Source organism: Parambassis ranga, chromosome 2 (genome assembly GCF_900634625.1).
Source record: "Parambassis ranga chromosome 2, fParRan2.1, whole genome shotgun sequence".
In the NCBI taxonomy this organism is placed as follows: domain Eukaryota; kingdom Metazoa; phylum Chordata; class Actinopteri; family Ambassidae; genus Parambassis; species Parambassis ranga.
In genome coordinates, this window is record NC_041023.1 from 6,150,330 (window position 1) to 6,172,122 (window position 21,793).

The 21,793-nt window shown below is 41.4% G+C and overlaps 1 protein-coding gene across 3 annotated transcripts; it reads right to left on the minus strand.

The window, feature by feature from the left end:
- Window positions 1-64: 64 nt before the first annotated feature.
- On the minus strand, window positions 65-21,605 carry LOC114445936 (CUGBP Elav-like family member 3). Of its 3 annotated transcripts, none has more exons than XM_028421287.1 (14): window positions 21,471-21,605; window positions 20,576-20,728; window positions 19,364-19,446; window positions 10,359-10,407; window positions 8,658-8,783; window positions 7,127-7,206; window positions 5,849-5,992; window positions 4,960-5,104; window positions 4,434-4,583; window positions 4,180-4,239; window positions 3,631-3,735; window positions 3,397-3,540; window positions 3,181-3,313; window positions 65-710 (listed from the first exon to the last, which is right to left on the minus strand). In XM_028421287.1, exons 2-13 carry the CDS (start codon window positions 20,718-20,720, stop codon window positions 3,186-3,188), a joined length of 1,359 nt encoding a protein of 452 aa, XP_028277088.1. In that variant the 5' UTR covers window positions 20,721-20,728; window positions 21,471-21,605; the 3' UTR covers window positions 65-710; window positions 3,181-3,185. The 3 variants fall into 3 exon arrangements, with proteins under 3 accessions (XP_028277088.1, XP_028277069.1, XP_028277079.1); XM_028421268.1 differs by having other exon boundaries at window positions 8,658-8,786; XM_028421278.1 differs by lacking the exon at window positions 65-710 and adding an exon at window positions 2,629-2,707 and having other exon boundaries at window positions 8,658-8,786.
- Window positions 21,606-21,793: the final 188 nt, after the last annotated feature.

The following is a 21,793-nucleotide window of genomic DNA, read 5'->3' on the forward strand; positions in this document are numbered from 1 at the left end:
AGACCACAGGAATGCTCTTTTTTTTCTTCATAAATTAAAAAAGAAATTGTCACATCTTTCCCCACCATCAAATTGATTACCAAATAAATTAAAACGTAAAAAATCAAGATAGAAAAATTCCCAGCCCTTCCTTCCGCTTGGTTAATTTTTAAAAGTAGTGGCAGCAGAGTATTTTAACTGGTGAACTCCTCCATTTTTAAACCAAGGTATCTACAGTGAGAGGGAATTCACATCTCCACGTCCAGTTTAGTTACCCCATGTTTTTAATTTACGTATAAATAATAAAACTAACTCTACATAACAATATTACCAATGGTAATCATACAGAATAGTATTTTCTTTTGCCTCCGACTGTGTAGACTGGCCTTAGACCACAAATCACACTATACAGTAGAACCCTGTTCAGTAGAATAACATCAGTGATATGCTTTTTCTTAACATGTATATCTTGTTGCCGACAATAGATTATGTACACAATATAAATGAATCCAGCTGTGGAATGATAGGAACTCTGGAGCACTTCAGATATTGCATGGATGCTGATTCTGTTGATGCATTTGTCGTTGATATTACTGCTGTTTGTGTAAGCGCATGTCACGTGATACTGCTTTTTGTGAAGTGTTGCTCCTGTGCTATACGGTTGGTCAAACAACCAAAAAAAGGCTGGGACATCCCAAGTGGTTTTCTTGATTGAACTCTTAGGTTTTCTCCTAGGGAAGAAGAAGAAGAAGAGAGAGAAAAGAGCACAGGGTGTTTTTCTTTTAAATGAAATCTCAGAAATGAAACACAAACATTTTAACATTTTAAAAAGTGGAGCGGTGTCTGCAATACACACTGCTTGCACTGATGCCTCAGGGAGAGGGAGTCTCAGTAATCAACTAGTGTCCATGCAACTGTAACAGTGACAGTCATACTGCTGCAAGTGTATATGCACGTTCTTAGAGAGTTTGTCATCTCTTTTTTTTTTCTCTTTTTTTTTTTAGCAGGCAAATTAATTCAGAACATGCACAGTAGGAATTCTGGTGGGGATCAACTCTCCAAATTTTTGGAAAACAGTCAGACATAATGCTACACTGATATCAAAACATGTCATTCACCAAACTGTGGGGAGGTGACATTTCAGATTCATCATTTCAAATCATCCATTGAGATGTAGAGTGCTGCAAACAGAGCATCTGCAGGTACCACACAAATCTATTTATGAGCTTCTGAGATCTTTTTTTTTTCCTCCCATGCCAGCTTATACAAATTGAGACCAAACATCAGTCACAATGTGAATATAGGGAACCCCTTGACAAGCAGTTACATACATAATGTATGTCATTAATCCTGTATATATTATTTATATTTATGGGATTAATGAGCTTATATATGTCATCAGTAATGTTCTAATTCTATTTATGTATATATTTGTGTGTGTTTGTGTGGTTAAAAGCTGGTTTGCTGTGGTGGCACTCTGTACCGCTAACTAAAACACAAAACTGTGTGCATTTGAAGTAGCATTTCGGCCACAGTTTGCTTGTTTGCTTTGGCTTCTATTGATAGTAAAACTGTATGTTAAGGGGTGTCTATTATTATTATTGAAGTGGTGCATCATGCTGCTGTTTTGTGTGTTGTTCTGTATTCTCAAATTGTGATATACCAAAAAATAATAGAATCAACTTCCTTACAAATAGAATTTCAGACTTGTTAGAGGCATGACAATCAATCTGTCACTAATTTCAGACTGACCTGCAGATACCCTGTGCATTAGGCCCATTTAGATTTGGATTTGCAGTTATTAATTCTTTTGCAGTCCCAGAATTCCTACAGAGGAATGCAGTTCCTCAGCCAGCAGCACGTGTCACAGGAACCAAACAGCTTTATCCAAAAACCTTTTAAAGTAAGGTTAGTGTCTCAAATGTCACAACACACACGCACACACATTCACACAGAAACATTTTTTTTTTCCACAGAAACAACAATGCACACATCTTGTATTTGTCTCACCCTTACCATAGCCATTCATTCACAAATACTATGCTGTCAACCAAATACAGTACAGGGGCACGTCCAGTACATTTTCAGTCACACGAATAACAAACAATAAAGTTCAGGCACAAAGTCACTTGGAATTGAGTTACAACCAAACAAAAACCCCGCACTCACCGAAAAAACTACCACACCAACCAACTAAACAGAGGGGATGTGTAAGAATGATAATCATGACAGACAACAAAAAGGAAACTAATCAAAACCAAAAAGGAAAAAAGGTCTAATGTATCCATTTATCATGGACAGTTGGCTAATTTAGCTCTTAAGCTTTTAGTTTGAAAAAAAAATACAGCATGTCATGATAATCAATTACTTACAGATGCTGAGGTAAAGTGACAATCATTGATCAGTGTTTGCAAGGATTAAAAAACCAGGACAAAATAATAAGAGGAAACTCACAACGCACCAAACACAGTTCATGGTCGCCACAGTAACCCGCCATGCAGTTGAGCATGGTGAATCAAGGCAACGGCCCAAAATACAAAAAATAAATAAATCAATAAATAAATAAATTGCTAATGGCAACCATCACAGGCAATATCGCCACAGCAACCAACACAGGCCAATTAACTTACAACGCAGTGAGAAGGAAGGGGGGGAGGTTTTAGCGGTTGCTAGGCAACCGTAGCCATAGCGACGCACGTCTCCACGATATATGTATGGACGGGACAGTCTTGAGTAGTAGTGGTGTGATGTTGGTTTTTTTTCAGGAAAAATGGCATATGGCACAGCACAAAAACAATAAAATGAAAATAAAAACAAAAATTAATGACGGGACAGCAGTTGGTATTCAACCCTGTGACAGAACACTGGTTAGACAGAACATGAGAACCGTGTCAAAGTCTTCTCAATAAAAGTGTCCCTATACATACTGAGCAGAAAGAAGAAGGAACCACTTTTACACAACAAAGGTATCGTCTGATCCTCGTAATTTACTTCAGATTGATGGTATTTTTAGTGCTGCCACCTCATTAAAGTTAATCTACTGTAGAGTTATTGACTTCTTCAGTTCCACATGAAAGACAGCCATTTACGTTCTGAGCCCCCAATTACATCCAATCTGTCTCCTTTACTGGCACACACATTTCCAGCTGTCTATCAACCCCTCCCTCATCGTCTCAAACATGCCGATATACAGTCACTCACCTCCTTTAGTAAGGCCTGTTGGCATCCTTAGGCCTCTTCAGCTGCACCTTCAGTCTCTTCATGCCAATCTGGAAGCCGTTCATGGCCTGGATGGCAGTCTGGGCGCTGGATGGGTTGTCAAAACTCACAAAACCTAAACAGTAGATGGCACAAATTCCATGTTAAAAGCAGAATAAACATCAGTTACAAGGAAAAATCTGTGTTGCCATGACTCACCGAAGCATTTGCTCTGGTTGGTTGCACGGTCGACAAAGACCTTTGCAGAGATGACGTTTCCAAAGGGCAGGAACATCTGCAGTATCTCAGAGTCAGTGAACTCCTGTGGCAGGTGGTAGATGAAGATGTTACAGCCCTCAGGACCTGGATGCAACGATAGATGCAGCAAAACCATTAGAAATGTTCCTCTGAGATATGACAGTGATTTTTTTGTATACAGCTTTCTGAACTTACCTTCTCTTTGCTGCAGCTGCTGTGGCTGCTGCGGCTGCTGAGCCACCAGTGTGGGCTGATGGGGGAACGGCTGTCCCACCAGGCTGTAGGCGGCAGGGTAGGTAGCTGACGGAGAGGAGGAACAGGTGAGTAAAGAACATCTGACAGAGCTGCATCCACCCCTACAGATCTGTTGAAACTGTGAGCCATTTTACACACAGTTTGTAAAGCATGAGTCACTCTATAGTGTTATTTACATTTTATATGCATCATCAGATTCACTGCTGTGTAGCCCAAGGCAGCTGCATGTCATTATGTTGCACTTTGGTGCACTTTTACTTTTACAGCCTGAAAAGTTTGGTTATCAATATATCATAAACTAGATATTCTGTTTAGCTACATTTAAGCTTGAGTGCATCCTGCTGGACAACTATGTTATCGCACAATTTCTACATTAGCCGAAACATCTTTTTTCCATATTTTCTGCATTGGGAAAAAAAATTATATCAGTAAAAACTAATACCAAAATCAATACTAATTTTTTAAGCCTAAACACAGTATCAGGCTCACCTGTGTAGTGCTGCATGCCTGTATAAGCTTGTTGCAGGGGGTCCAGGACAGGACTCTGAGCTGTGACACAGCAAACACATGGTTACCAACTGCTCAATGCATGAAGAGAAAAAAAAGAACAATCCTAAATGGGGCACATCAGCATGCTCCAAATAACATTCAGCTCTTTAGCTTCATTTCCTCTAAATTAGGGTCTCCCTGTTACACATGAAAGCGTCTGAGACTGAGTCCTGCCCACTAGGGCTGTGCAGTACCTTGATAGGCATGAACCCCGTTAGTGTACAGAGTTTCTGTGGCTGACTGGCCATTGGGTGGAGCTGGCACAGACGGGTAGCTGTTCACTGCGATGGGTGGAGGCAGAGCAGGAACAGGCGTGGCGGCGATGGAGGGTGGAGTGCTGGTACCTGCAGACATTTTCCAAGTTTTTGTTTTATGCTAGTGGTAAATGTGGTAGTGGTAAAACTCCTTTGCTGAATTTGAATGTAAACAGAGAGGAGTTCAAATCGTGGGCAGGATGATTTTATGCAAATAAAAGCTCACATAAACACACCTATAACCTGAACTATCCAAGTAAATGGGTACAGGCTCCTTTAACTCAATTACCTGTTCCTGGGTTAAAAGTAAAAGCTAACATTAGGACAGAATGAAAGAGAGAAAAACCAAATAGATGTTTGTAATTTTGTCCTCCTGGGTCCACCTCTCCTTGTGTATCTGTCCTCATATTTCAAGCCGAAATCTAATCAAGGCCGGCCGGGGCCAGACATCTCTGCCTCTCATTACCTGAGGACGGGGTGATGGATGCAATTGGCGTGGCAATGATGCTGCTGGGGTTGAGTGCGGCGAGCTGCTGCATCTGAACCGCCGCCACGGTGGCTACAGGAGAGAGGTAGGCTGACTGTGCCACCAAGGCCTGCTGCTGCATCAGCTAGAGAGAGAGAGAGGCAGAGGGAGAGGGTGAAACAAATAGTGAAAAGGTTTAACATTTTGTGAGTAATTTCTGCAGATTACAACTGATGCATTTTGTTCAGACTTCCTTTATAACAAGATCATAAAAATTGACGGTTTCAAAAGAGTTGTGACGGCTCCAGTCGATATATTTAAAGGGCACATCTTAGTAGCTTGCAACAAAACACAACTGCCCCTAATGACCTGCTTAGTTTTTACAAACTGGACTCCTTACAATCATCAATAATTGGTCTTAATGTCACATTTTGCATTCTGGATTCCTTTCTGTCTGCACTCTGATAATTCAGTAAGCATTTTTTGTGTGTTTGAGTTTTCAGTAAATTATATGATCACATCACTATAAATCAATACTATCTAATCCATCTATAAAAATGCAGTCAGGCCTCTTTAAACATCACAAATTGAACAAACGTAAATGAGCCGAATCAGAAGCCATTTTGCAATAAATGGTTAATTAGCTTTCTTTATGTTGTAATTTGCAATTTTTCCAATTAAAATCTTCTAGTATGACGTTAAATCTCACAGGATATCATGTACATTTATCACAGAGAAAGGACTGCCGACTGCCTGTTTTTTTGCCATGGTGTTTCAGCTTTGTTCTTGCAGCAAAGTGCGATATGTATGTTATAAAATGTAAGAAAGAGAAGCAGAAATTTGGAAAATAATTTGTGTTTATAAAGAAAGGTGTCTGTGTGGCCCTTACAGCCTGTGTGTAGGCGTTGTAGGCCCCGAGGTGCAGGGTCATGGGACTGAGGACTCCCAGCTGAGAGGCCACCTGCTGCATCCGCCTGAGCCCTCGCTCCTTCTCCGAATCGGCAAACTTTACCACCAGGCTGGACGAGGCACCCTGTGGAGAAAGTCAAAAAAAAAAAAAAAATCAATTCTGAGGTCATTTTACGCAGCGATCACCACTTTGTTCGATAAAGCATCCCCCAGATACGCCACATGGTTATAGTTATGAGATAACGGAACATACGGGCATATTACCGGAAATCATCTGATCATGTGACCGATACAACTGCAAAAATGTAAGTGTAAGAAGGCAGGTGAAAGGAGTTCACTCAGGAGTCAGAGGTTTGAGCCAGCTGACACTGAGAGCTGTTTTGTTTTTAAGTTTAGTATCCACACGTAGTTATTATCTGTCTATAACGGATATTAACGGCTGGATTTAGCATACAAAAACAACAGTTGTCATTTTTGGGTTAATAACAGGACAAGTCCCTACACCCATAAACACGTGGTGCTGCGGCCGGATAAATACGCTCACTTGTATTGCTTTCAAAGACTGAAATACGTTTTCCTGCTGAGGATGGGCTGGACAAACACACAAGACATCCTGATGGAAAAGGAGGGAAATGCTAAGATCCTGTAATGTTTATGTCCAGACAAAAGAATAAAAGAAAAGTACAAATTAAATCTTTATACTATAACACTAACTGGAACTGTTAACATTTAAAAAAAACCACCAATAACACTAATAAGGCTTTAGTGCTGTAAAAAAGACTCTATATGAACACAAGCATCATGATTTGGAGCCTCTGTGTCTGGAAAGCTGGCCTTCATCAGTAAGGAGAAGAATGTTCAAAGATACTAAGAACTCTTTACCCCACAGATGTACCATGAAATGATCTTCTAACCGTATATGGCTGAAGTGTTCACATTTTCTGTCAGAAAACCTAGTTACAACAATATATTTCATGTACCTGCATTTAAACTACACTACACCAACTGACGAAACATGACCACATTTTACAAATGTGTGTGTGAGTGTGTGTGGAGGAGGGGGACAGAAAGGAGAAGTGGTGACTATTAGCTGAGTCACCATGTTGAGTGTCTAAATGACTGGATTTGGAGCATCTGAGTGTGTGTTTTTGATCTATTTGAATGTTAGTGTGTGTGTGCATGTGTGTGTGTGTGTGTGTGTGTGTATGTAAGCATATCTGGGTGTGTGTGTTGTGTGTGTGTGTAGGGGTGGACTTACAGGTAGAGTACGACTCCCATGCAGAGTGTTGATGGCAGCCTGGGCCTCTGCGTTGCTCTGGAACTTTACAAATGCACACCCTATGTGAAATGACACACCATTAAACAGGGACCACACACACAACACACACAGTATAACAAAACTACTTCCCTTTAAAAATACATTAGAAGCCGTCTTACATCTAGTGCTTCATCAGTTACAGTGGCATCATTAAACATGGTCCACAGAACATTCATTGCTTCATCAATCACAGCCCGTAAACCACCAAACGCATCATTAGCCATGACCCATAAAACCTGTGGCACCATTAGTCATGCCTCATGCAACAAATGCAGAAAAATCTAGCATCTGTGTTTGAACTGTCGCTGGACTTTGATTTACACGACAAATATCATTAGCGCTGTTGTTTATGGCAATGGTAATTTATATCACGTGATGGTAATGTGCTGCAGGCTGTATTCTCAGGGCCGGATACAAATACAAACAGTTAAACAAAGTCAATATCACTTATGCAGCCATCAGCTGGAGTCCATTTGCATTCATTGCTTATGACAGCGCTTTAAAAGATGTAGGACTTGAAAATCGTAACACAAACATCTTACTGCCGATTATTTGGATTCCTCTTATTTGATGTAGATCCAAATATAAATGCTTAAATGAACATTTAAAATGTAATTTAACATGCAAGCCATGGGTTTTGCTCCATATCATGAAGGCCCCTTCAAAATGTGTTTGTATAGCATATATATTACACTGTATGTGTGTATGTGTATACTGCTACATCCTTATATAGACCACATTTCTTTATGTTTCCTGGAAAGCTCTAAAAATGCTTATGACTCATCCTGCACTCAGTTGAACATTCTTCCCTTCATCTTCCACTGAGTCAGTATTACAGCAGTCGACCCAAACGTGCTTCTTCATGTGGACGAAAGGCCAAAACGTTTTCAAAAATATCCATATACATATGGACAAGGTCTGATTTGTCCACACTCTTTTCCAAAACACCCCACTCTGCTCTGATTGGTAAGCACTGTTCAAATGAGCCCCCAAATTACCCCTCTGTTTGTAACAGAAATGTGTTTATTATAGCCAAAGTCAAAAAATTGAGCCTATATATATATATATCTATATTGCCAAAACTGATGCAAAGCAAGAACAGTTAGCCAGCTAGCTCTCTAGCTGCAACTACATTGTTATTATACAGCAGCAGAGCTGATGCTAAATGGTGGTCAGTACTCACCTATCAGAGCAAAGAGCATGGCCTCCCTAGTTCCCTACCTGGACTGATGAAGCTTTAATACCTTCTCCATATGTATATATGTTTGAAAACATTTTAGCCATTCATCCACAAGAAATGCAGTTTTAATGTGCCTGAAACTGAATTTTTGGAAAGTGTGCCATGATAGTGCTAAGAAGACGTGAACCGGGCCTAAACAGATGTTTCAGAGATGGATAATGACTCATACGTAACACTTCGCTATCTTCTGCTTTGTTTATTTAATCTGAATGATGATTTGTCATTTATTACCTTTGCTGGTGCCGTCGGGCCCGCGGAGCACCGTGCACTCCTCTATGCTCCCGAATGGCTCGAACATTTTCCTCACATCAGCGTCTGTCTGCTGTTTTCCCAGCATGCCCACAAACAGCTTCCTGTCTTCTAAGGAAAAAGAGATCGCCACGATATGGAGGAGGAAGAAGAAAGGAAAATGTATGAGTGAGATCAAAGGTGTTTGACAAAGGGAGTAGTGCCATGTCACCATACAAGCATGGATGGACAACAGTGTGATGAGCTGTTAGAGTCTGCTATTCTACAGAGTGCCACCAGAGTGCAGTAACATGAACAGCACAACAAACAAACAGCATCTGGCAGTGACTCAAATGTTTGTCACCCTCTGCGTTGTCAGAGAAGCTGCTCCGTCTGTCTCCGTCTGTGAAGGATCAGACCAGTGTTTCTACATGTTTGAGCTGTTTGTTACAAATCACGTACATTCCTGCAGACTAGTCTCCAAAGGAACGCTACAGATTAACAGAATTTTTTTTGTCCAACCGTTCAAGCTGTCACTTCTTTGCCATATATTTTAATATAATAATCAAATGTTGCAGAGAGATATGCTCGGTCACAGGAAACACACCACAGTCTCATTGAGGAGGAGGGAAACAAAAGACCTGATGCTTCTAATCCAATTTCTGTAAAAACAAATTTACCTACAGTACAAAAAAAACAGAAGAAAAATCAATGGATTTCTAATACTGTCTAATAGGGGAAACAATACACAGAAATGCTGTCTTCACAGCAGACATTTTGATTTGGTACACCATGACAGCGAGCCAGCATGAACAATACACAAAAACATCTAAATGAAATTCAGACATCATTAATTTTATGATGCACCTGTGCTTTTCCTTCTGTGGTGTGTCAAATTGTGGTGGAAAAAAAGGCCTATTAGATGCAGTGGATGCTGTGACAAAGAAAGTAGATGCTGACTTAGATAGCAGAGCTTTTGGAGGAAATTAAATTTAAAAAAAAAACTTAGAGCAATGACATACATTCATCTTAAAGGTTCTGTATGTAAGAATTAAAACAAATGTTTTGCAAAATTTTTAAAAAAAATATTAGCGTTAGTGTGTGCTCCCTCGGTTTACAACACTTGCTTACATTTACATCATTAGATACTGCCACACAGTGCAGCCAAGATAACGCTAGCTGGCTAAGCTAAGCTGGCGCTCTCCTTAATCTTAGCACTCACACAATATTCTAATGGTTTATGCCGCTACCTTGGCAAACAGATAACTTGTGTTTATTCTGTGCAGATTTGAGACAAATATAAATAGTTTTTATAGCCAAGACTGAGGGGAGGGGAGGATGGTTAGCCTGCTAGCTCTAATTTTGTAAACACATACAATACAAAATAAAAAAAACAAGAGCAAACAAAAATGAAATCTATTGAATTGATGCCCTATAGATATTAGCAAAAATGTAGCTTAAGTGTCAGAAAGCTGACTGCAGTTCACTTAACAGCCAGAGGTGTCACTGTTGTCAGGTCTACTACTCATTCTGATCAATGGCTCCTGTAGAACATTTTGCATTTTTTTCATGAAAATACAACGGTCTGTCACTCTTTTTTGTTACAACATCCATCAGTTTGTCATGTTATCATCAGTGTTTTTGGTGGTGGTGCTGTTGTTTGAACAGGTGCTGTGTGTCTGGGTGGAGGCAGGTGTCTCTTACCCCCTCTGCTTTCGCTGTCAGCCGGCTTCACTTGAATTGGGCGGTTCATCTGTAGTGGTGATCAAGACAAGAGAGAAAAACAAATGAGTAGAATGTTTGGCAGATAAAGTGCTTACAGTCTAGAAATAACTGGCAGTAACTGGGGATTTTATTGTGGAGTTTAATTAAAATGTGCCCCCCAACTGTCTTTTGAATTACTAATGATATTTATGTGAACTCGCTTCATGTAAATGACGTTTTTGCTGTAATATGACATCGTTATGAATGTATGGATGATTGCAAATTTGGCCCGTGTTCCAATCATTTCTGGCTAACTGTACTCCAGCAGACCATGGCTGACAATGATATGTGTGATATTACATTTGCAGTGCCGCCACAGTCTCTCTTTCTCTCCCCACCTCCTTTCTCGCCGAGTCGCTCTCAGAATCTGCTCTAATCCTGCCGTCTATGGTTCGCTCTCCCCCCCTATCACGCAAAACCAGGAAAAGCACACACCCACGCGGGATTGGGGAAGTGATAAGATTAAGAACACTCGCCAGCTAATCTGGATTAAAGGAGCACACAGCATCAGAACAGAGAGAGAGAGATTCTGATCCTGACAGGGAGGCAGAGACGGATGTATGCAGGGTTAGAAAGGCAGCGAATATTATCAGGGAAAAACAAAGAAAGATGAAAAAAGGAGGGAACACACAACATGAAAAGGATTAACCTTTTCATAATTCATCAAAAGACAAGCTGCTGAAATGCCATTTTTTTCATGTACGTCTCTGTAGTCCTTTAGCTAAACTCTCTATATGCTTCATAGCCTTGGCTCTGAATGTATAGAGCATGAACACGGTGAAAAGAGGTATTGAACTGAATAAAGAGAATGAACAAGAGAGGGCACAAAGGGGGAGAAGGGTGGGATTGAGAGGGATTGAGGAGAAGGAAAGGAGCATATGGAGGAAAGAAGGCTTGTGGGGGAGGTGTGTGTGTAAAGGAGGAGTAGGGGAGGGGTGATGAGTAGAGGTGAGAGCAACAGAGTGACACTCTGTTAACTCTGGCTTAATGAAGGTCTTAATTATGGAGCTGGTGACATTTCAGCCAGTCACTGATCCTGTGTCACTGATTGATCCGCTATGATCGGTCACCAGGAGACACTATTGATTGGTGCCGCGGGCCGTGCTCCGTCGCATGAACAAACATCGTACCGAACCGGCAGCTGAAACACGGCACCTGCTGCAGAGGGGCCTCCGCATTGAGAGCATCCAATAGATGCGATGTGCCAATTAATAGGATGATAGTGTGTGGATGGAAGGGGGCAAAGTCTCAAAACCATCTTCCAATCCGTCAAACAAATGAAGGGTTTGCAGTCAATGAATAATAATTTTAGTTTAAATTATAGGTGAAGTTTGGTGCTCAAACTTCATCTTAACCAAATGTGTGCTAAAATTCATGTACTCATGCAAAGCTTAGGACAGGTAAAACAGTTTGAAAGCAAAAAGGGAAAGAGCATCAAGGCTCAGAATGTTTACATACTGTCATGCTGTCACAAGCACCAGCTTATTGTCATGGGTAGATGCGCACTGCCTTCTGTGCACAGATGTGTTTGCTGAGTGTAGTTCGGTAGATAATAGTTCCTACATTACAAGGTCATGATTTCTAGATGGAGAATATTTTTTGATGCTTTAAGTGAAGAAAGAAGGCAGACATCATGTCACATCAAAAACAGTCCAGATGCACTGCATACAAAAATATGAATATTGATTATAGGTGAACTGTCCCTTTAATGTTTTTAAAAAATCTAAATATATAGAGCAAGTGAAGATTTTAATTAAAAAATGTGATTTAGCATTTTTTTGTGCTTTAAGAAAGCTTTAAACATCTGCCATCTTTAAAATAACCTCATAAAAAATCCCATTGCATATATTTGACTGCAGGAGGACAAACAGAGAAGTAAGGGCCGTGGTGTTGGTGATAAGGAGAAGCACAGCAGATGGCTCAGGAGATTGGAATTAGAATATACAAGAGGGAAAACAGTAAGAAGTGGAGGCCATCAAGGCAGTGCCACTTCAGATCGGCACGGCAACAGGCCCCACTGCTCTGACGAAGACCAGCGCTCACATGGCCATCGTCATGACAACCCCAGTGATGAGAACCCCACATCAGGTAAACAAGGCTGCCCTGAACAACGTGCGGAAAGAGACTGGTGAAAAACAAACGAGGAGGACAAAAGGGTGCTTCTGGGTCAAGAGATAGAGGGATTAGATGTGTGAGGGAGGAAGGTGGAGGAAAAAAAAGGAAAGGAACCAATATAGGAAGGGGGGGGGTTGCAGGATGATGGAGGGAGAAATTAGTGCCTGTTGAATGTTGGCGCTGCCTCGAGAGCAGATGCAGAAGCAGGGAGAAAAATATCTCCCTCTAAGCCTCCACCACTAACACACACTTTACAGTAATTTGCTCTCTCCCCTCCTCCTCCTCCTGTTGCTCCCCTCCCTTCCTCTTTCTCTCTTAGGCTTGTTTACAAAAACAGTCCCATACTGTGCACAGACAACACACAGGCGAAAAAAAAACCTCTGCCTGATCAACAACCCATTTTACCAGTGTGTTTTTGCTATTTGATTTTATTTCCCCTCCCCTCCGTCTCTAAACACACAGCGCAGATATTACGTACAACCATCCTCCGACTAAACATACAATACTCTCTCTGCTGCTCCTGTCGGTCACAGCCACATTAGCACATCATCTACACATACTTAATCTTTTCTTTCTGTGATGCACTGGAGGGGGGGACGGATTTTCACCCGGATTATACGATATTAAATCCATAGATTATCCAATCAAATCTAAGCTCGACCCTTTCACCATAATGCATGACCCCCCCTGTCTCCATCCATGTCATCGTACACACCAAGGAGTGGTATCGTGTTTTCAATGTAAATGTGAACTATTTGCAGTCAGAGCGAGCAAAGCATATTGATGATGACATTTTTCTCACAGATGATAATCTCTATACTCAGTGTTGTTGAGTCTATACACTAGGCTGGTGCTGGTGCTGCTGCTGCTGCTGCTGCTGCTGCTGCTGCTGTGTGAGGCTGTCACATTTCTGCCGCCCGTTTTCTCTCCAATTTCAATCCATTCAGCCTGTCTGCCTTAAAAAGCAGCCACTCTGAATGGTAAATATATCAGCGGAGACCATCACCCCTGCTCTTTCAAGAACATTTACAGCAGGGAGGCAGAGCTGGAAGGGTGGGGGGGTGGTGGGGAGGAAGGTGTAGTCGGGTGGGGCGGGGAGTGAAGGGGGGGGGCAAAGACAATTTTCCGTCTTCGCCTCCCCTCCGCTCCATCACACAGCGCTGGTCATTGCATCGTGCTGGTCGCCTAGCAACCTGGCATCCTTCGTCCCCGCCGTCTCCAGGCAACGAGACCTGCGACCGTAATCAACCTGCCACCTCCCCTCCCCCCCTCCCCTCCCTCTACCCACCCTGCTCTGTTCCTCTCTTGTCTCTGCTGCTTTTGCTCCATTCTCCATCCACCTCCATGTCTCAAATGCACTTACGCTGAGACGCACTTGTGAATTCACCGGCGGGGGAATAAAAAAAAGAACACAGGTGGAAATTGGTATATTCACAGCCCCCCCCCCCCCCCCCCCCCCCCCCAAAAAAAAAAAAACCTGGAGATTAATAGACGAAGATGATTGTGCGCTCACACAAAGAATTGGAACAAAGCAGCAGAGGCTTGGACAAAAAAAAGCAGAGATGCACAAGTACGGCCTGCTAATGTGTCGACACGTGGATGCACACACAGATGCGCACACACATGAGCAGGCAGACAGAGCACACAAAGCGGAGACAAATTCAACCTTGTCCTGTATTCAGCCGGTTGCTAAATCAATCAAACACAAAGAGACTGACAGCACAACGCCTGTACAGTTCAATAATATTTAATCAATGCCCCAGTCTTCAGTGTCAAAGCTGCTTCCAAGTGTTGTCTCCTTCCCTTACAGGGTTCACCAGTCTGTCCGGCATTAAGACGAAGCTGACAGCTTTTGAAGCTGACATTCAGTCGTTTTGTCAGACAGCCAGCAAAAACCCTTCAAAGTGAAGAAACTGAATATCAAAGACTAAATTTCTAACAACACACGAGTTGACTCTCAATTGTTTTGTCTCTTCTGACTGCTACATATTCATGTCAAGTGTTGTTTGACTCGATTCAGTGGAGCAGGGGGGTGGGGGGTGGGGGGAGAACTGAATCACGGGCAGATTTCTGTGTGTGTGTCTGTGAGTACAGATAGAGTCCTTGTCCTACTTTTACTTTTTTCTTCTTTTTTTTTTACATTCTGCCACGCTTTATACACTTTAACTCCACTACAGTCCATGTATGCTCATTAGATAACCAGTCCTACACCAAAGTTCAAAGAGTCTAATGAGTTCTATGACAACAGCCCCTCTCCAGTTTTGTACCAAACACACACACACGCACACACACATTTCCCAACCCCCTCAAAACACACTATTTCTCAGTAACAGATGTCTGCATTTAAGCTGATAAACACACTGCCTCAATGCACCTCCAGCCCACCCCCACCCTTACTGCCACCCACTGTTCATTATGTCAAACTTTCATTCATTTCTTCCTCCCCTCCCCCCCCCCCCCCTCCTTCATTTATCCAATTTCTCCCCAATTCACACCCATTTACCACCTCTATAAATCCAATCTGCATTCATCATTACAGTCGCCCCAGAGTGACATACAGGGGACGAGCCCCCTCTCTCTCTCTCTTTCTCTCTGTCGCCCGTCCTGCATCATCACCTCAGCGCATTGATATGCATGCATATGTAAATGATTGGATGCATGAATGCACACTTAACTCCAGATAGAATCATCAAGTGTGCATGTTCGTTCTGAGGCGCGCTAATTGCTATCATCCTCGCGACTCCCTGCGATCAAGATATAGGTTACATATGGAAGAGGAGCTCTGTGTGCTTATTGTCAGTCTTCTTCAAAACATTTGTGCCCAGTCATGTTTTGTGTCATGTTACACACAACTTTGACTACAAAGCAGAGGTCTTATGTGCTAACAGGTTTTGTATCATCAGTAGGACGTTTGCTAAGACATTAAAGGGCACAAATTACAGCGTTCTGCACTTCCTATCTCATATCCTGCATAAAAAGCCTGGGCTATATTTAGCGTATGCATTTTTTTTTCAGACTATTGATAAAACCCCTCTGTCTGCTCCGTCTGAGTCCTTACGTCTGAGTAAATGTCAGGCTTAGTCAGATGTTCCACACTCAAAGAGAGCTCTTTCCTCTCATATGGGCAGCTTAAACACAGAAGGCCTCACGGACCTGATTTTTTTTTTTTTTTACTCTCATACACACCACTGATAGTGAATGAAGAAACCTGAGAGGAGCTGCTTTATAATGAAACCTCAAAACTTCCAATCCATCCATCTATATCTTTGGAAAAGATGTGCACACAAAAGCAAACACAGTTACACACACACACAAAACACACATCCTTCATTAAACCGTGTTAGTGTGAACACCTGCTCTCCCTTCCCCCGCAGCACATGCAAATATACAGCGAGAACACAGCTACATACTTTCCCACTTCAACACAGACTCACTATTAAATTTAGACACTATTATTGTTAATATTATATATTAGATTCTTACAGCAGGGCATTGTTGCAAATTCGAGTGAGCTAAGTGCAGCTATGCATTGATTAAAGGAAGAGTTTGACACTTAGAGAGGTGCACTAATTGCCTTTTTTTTTGTCAAGAGTTCATGAGCGGATCAATATTTACTCTCGTGTTTTTAGACTATATGAACTACAGTGAGCATGACAACCGGTGGAAACACCCTGGTTATAGGTTGAAATGAGAGCTTCAAGGATGCTTCACCCAAATCTTTATGCTAAGCTCGGTTAGCTGGTGGTTCACAGAAAAGAATAGAAAATAAGGAGCCTATGAAATGCAAAATTAGATATATAGTATTTTTGAGGAAAAAGAGGAAGTAGCAGTCTGCAAATGTGGGTAGAAGTATGTAATATAAATATAACTCTAGACTTCATGGTGTCATTTTGCTTGATGTGTTTTCAATAGCTGTTTGTTTCATGGTTAGAAGCCAAAACGACTGAGACATGAAGTCCATACGGAAGCGTAAAGATTGCAGTTCACCGCACAGCCACTAGGGGCTGACTATAAAAGTGAGTGAATAGGTTATGGTTATGTTAAAATGACCAACTTTACAGCAGAAATAAACTATATAAATAGGTTATGTTAAAATGACCAACTTTACAGCAGAAAAAAACTATATAAATAAAATGTTTACAGTCTGGTTCAGTCATAACTCTACAGGGGTAACTGTTATTTAAATTATACTTCAAATTATGCATTAATTGTAGGCATGAACACTCTGATTGACAGGTGTTTGCTGAATCACAGCACCTCACCTCTTTGCCTGTATTAGGAGTTTAGGTGGACTGTGACTGTGTGAGCTTTGTCCATACTTGTATTCTGTCTATGTTTTCAACACGAACAGGCGACAAGCTTCTCTGCCTTTTTCTTAGAGATTTACCTGCACTTATAAACACAGCTACAGGAGGGCGTAGAGCTAAGTAAACACCTTAGACCACTAATGGTGTTTTCCTAAAGAGGATAGGCTGTCCCAGAGTCCTTCATTGCTTTGTCTGGCTGACAGTCCTGAACCTGTTTACCCTCATAGAAGCCTCAGAAAACCAGAATATCATTCATTCATTCATTCATGAATGTTTTTGTATGTAAAAAATAAACTAGATTTTTTCAATGCTGATTTTGAAAAAAGTGCAGATTTTTTTTGTTTTTGTGATTCTAACCTCTTTTTCCAACACAGCTACATCTAATGTGGCATAATGTGGTTGTTAGTGTCTGTATGAGCCTCACAACAGCTGACCAGACCAGACGAATGGTCTGAGACAGTACTGAGATCAAGCGATAAGAACAGAGAGGACAAGATGTCCAAGAAGGACAGAATGAGTACAGCCCAGGAAGAGAGTCTTTTCTCCTCCAATCATACATTTGTTCCTGCCTTCTTCTTCTTTTTTTAACTCTCTGCTTCTTCACCATTCCTCACTTTCAGCCGAATGTGCTTTTGACACTTGTCTTCCCCCTCTCACTTAGCGACGGACTCTCTCACCTGAAATTAAACACAAGGCCAGGTGCCACTCCGATACCGCCATCTGCTCGCCCCTGACTGACTTCTCTCTCTGTCTTTTGTTCTTTTTCTTTCATTTCCATTGTTAGTGAAGAGGAAATGCAAAATAGCAAAGGCAGTAAGACAGATTCATTCTTTGCCAAAACACTAAGAAAAAAAAAAGCACCATTGGCTATAAGTGACATCTTTCAGCTTTCTTCATATTCAGGTGTGCTTTCATTTAAGCTCGCTCCTCTCAGCTCTATAATTGCGATCATGTTATTCCTTTTGTATCACCCTGGCCATGAGATGCCAAAGTTAATTATTCTTTGGCAGTGCAGGTGCAATTAGATGACAATTACACCACAGCTGGTGGCAGGGGTGGGTAGCAGATCTTGTCCGTGTGGGCGTGTGTGGAGCTAATAAGATGGTTCTTTTTTTCTTCTTTTAGTGCAGGATGGGTGAGGGGTGAATGGTGGAAGGGGGGGATTGCGAGACCACAGGAGGGTTTAGATTGTACCACAGCTTAGAGGTAAGAGGCTGCATGGAGGGGAGCTAGTAGAGTAGAAAAATGGGGGGTTGGGGCGACGAGAGAGCTTTAACACCGGGCATTGGGTCCTGCTGATCTCCTACAAGAGGTCAGGGAGGTCACGCTACTGTCATGCTAAGAATGGGATTTCTTTTGTTGCCACCCTAATACCAGCTTCCAAAATGTCTCCACGTCCCCCTGCTAACCCCCCATGCCTCTCCCTGCTTTTACGACAATCTTCTGTAATGATAATTACACAATAAACTGCACATTTATCAAGGGAAAAAAATCCAAATATTTCCCTTATCTCAGCCTTAGAGCGACTGTTAGCAGTTATTATTTTAATTCTGTCTTTAATTTGTATAAAAAGCTAAAAAAATAAGCAGTTTACTAACAGATATTGAAACAAAAACAGCTGATTTTCACATCCGAAAATATAAAATCATCTTCACTATTCTCTATCATTCACTTTTGGACTGTTAACAAAAACAAGCAAAATGATCTTGTATTCTGTGGACTCTTTACATGATTATGTTGTCATTATTTGCAACTAAAATAGACTTTGGTTGCAGCTACCGTCTCCTTCTCCCTTCCCTCAAAAGCTATGAGCTGCCATTCAGGATGAGAAGAAGAAGAAGAAGAAGAAGAAAAAAGAAGTGAATGATTTCAACAAAAATAACCAAAAGGAAACAGGGGTAAAGCCTTGTTAGTAAAAGAGGAAGCAGCAGCAAGTCTGGGAGCACACTCTGTCTCAGTAATTCCTTGCCTTGTCGCCTTGTCTCCCATATAGTCGGTTATTATAGAGACGCGGCTGTCATGTCATATTTAGCTCTGGAAATGTCATTTGGCAGCACACCTGCTGCCTGGCTATGCTAATAAAGCTAGGTTTAACTTTGATTAGAATTCAGAGGGAGAGATGGATGGAAAGAGAGGAGAAGAAGGAGGAGGAGGAGGAGGGTGAGGCAGAAAGGAAGAGAAACATCAAAGAGAATAAGAACTGGCAAAGTCACTCCAGCAGCGAGCCTCATAGCTGTCTCTTTCGACCCGTGACATGTAGTGAGATGACTCATGCCTTAAGTGGATGGATATGTCTGGATGCATCACATATGAAACATAAGAGGGGAGAGCAGCCTCTGACCTTTATTGGCGCATATCAGCTAAAGGGGGAAGTCAACCCCACATGTCAAACTTGGTTAATGTTTCTGTGTCACCCATGTGTCTCTGTGTGTGTGTGTGCTTGGATAGCCAGGCATGCCAGTTATTGTGTTCCTTTTTATAAATTTGAGCTGTTGAGGAAAGAGAAGACAGCGACACACTCACCCCTGGTAGTGTCTTCTGCTCGTGCAGTGCATTCTGGGCTTTGAGGGCAGATTCACGTGCACAATATGTCAGGAAGGCACATCCTGGAGACAGACAGGAGATTCATTTATGATATATATTGTCACATGTAGCTGCCCTTAAGGCATGTAGACAGAAACCTCACTGCCCTATTATAATAATGTAGTACGTGCTTTGATTTTATTTATTTGAATTAATATCAGCCTCAATTCTGGGTCAGCCTGCATTTTTTTTTAAAAATGAGACAAAACCATACAATTTTGCTAAGCAGCAACAGAGATTATTCTCTATTCTATGTCCCTTCAGACACAAGCAGCCTGAATGAGTATTTAATATCACCATCCTAGCAAAATATATGCAGCTCCACATAATAGAAAAAGGCCTTCATTAACCTTTAGGGGCTCCGACAAATCATGAATATGTAAATGTATGCAGAATAGGTGTTATAGGTGTTAGAGGACTGATACCAGGACTGGCTTATACGTCTCCCAGATGACTGATGGTTTCTGTGGGTTTTATTTAAAGCCTTTGTTTTCCAGACTCAGATTTGCATCAGAAATGACAGCAAGGGTCATTATTTATAGCTGAGATCCACTCTCCTCTCTGTCAGTCCATCTGTCAGACAGCATTTTCTGTGTGTTGGGTTTTTTTTTCTTTTATATTATGAGACACTTGTTTAATATGTTAGTAGACATGATTTAATGAGAATTTTAACATTTGACCAGTTATTTGAATATTTGTTTTTTGAGCCTCCTGAGGCCATTTTGTGGAAAGTTCCCAGCATGCACTGCAGCTACACATGAACATCTTTTTTTTTAAATGTGTGTTTACTTTGTGTTCAGCTGTTACTATGAACAGACGAGTGCATCATTTTGAAAATACAGCACGTAAAATCAAGAGTAATGACATTTAATTTAAGTTAAATGTGAGAATATTCTGCTCTTTTCTGGGCTCGAAGTCATTTTAATTACAATTCTAACAAATAGTTTGACCAATATTCTTGTTAAAATGATGGATTACTAAAGCTTCTAAACAGAAGCACCAATATAAGGTAATAAACTCTAATAATAACTCTTAAGGTAAAGGTTACATTGGATGTTCTGGCTCCAAAATGGCATTTATATTTGGAAAATTGTAATTATGCATATCTGATAAAATCATGTGAGGTCCTTTAAACCTGGCACATCAACTTACCTTTATGCATCCCTGTATATTTGTCCTTTATCACAGTCAACTCATAGATCTTCCCGAACTGCTCGAAGATGGGCTTCAGGTCCTTCTCCTCCAGGTTTCGGGGTATTTGCCCGATGAAGAGCTTGATTGCGTCAGGCTCCTTCATTGAGAAGTCTGGGGAGGAATAATAACCAGAGAGAGAGAGAGAAATAGAAAGAGTGGAGGCGGTCAGGAGGAGCAGACAGGAGCCTGCGGGCTTGAATTCACACTGCACAGGAGGTGCAAACAGGAGGCCGGGGATGGAGGTGCAGATGGAAGCGTTCAGTGGGAATGAGAGGCTGAATTAGGACTTTCTACTCCCTCAGAGACAGGGTGTAGGTTTTAGCTGCCTGTCATAAAACAGATCAGTACACAGATTTTTACAAAACAACCTATGAAGTCACTGAAGAAGGGCCATAAATGCAGTTTTATTTTAAAACAATGTGTGCATTTACATATATTTTGTTACATAATCTCAGATACTGAAGCCACAGTTTTGTGTTTTGTTTGCATAAAATGCACAAAAATGTCATTAAAAATCAATCAGAATCTTCTAACTTTCATATTTTACCTTTGCTATGGTCATTTTTGGATAATTGGACCTTGTAGTTGTCTTACATTAAGATTATAATCCACATTTGCTGATTTTCAAAATAGTAATAAACACATTCTTTCCTTGCTCTGAATTCGTGTCCACAGGCCGCCTATATGTTCGAGGCAGTATAGCAACATGACAGTGTCAACACAGCTGGAGACCTGCGCTCTCTTTGTCAAGACAGTGGTGACAAACACAACAATGACCTCAACGTGATTTTACACAAAACATCCACACACACACACACACAAATAAATAAAATAAAGCCATACAGACACATACCTGTGGTGCTGTTCGTGGCAGAGAATCGGCGTGATCAGTGGATGCCTTTCTTCTTCCCCCCGCTGTTGTTTAGTTATTAAAGCTCAATTGCTCAGTTCATCAGTCTGTCAGCGCGTCTCTGAATCCTGTAACAAGTTAGGCCTGCTCCCCCCTCAAACAACACAAGTCACATCCAGCGACGGTCCTTTATTCGGCATGAGCGTGCTTTCCTAGATCTGCTTCTTGTTTTCCCCCCCTCGCCCTGCTCTTTCCTCACAGACGCTTCGTTTTTTTCCCCAAAATAAATCAGATAATAAAAAAAATAAATAAACAAATCTCTTACT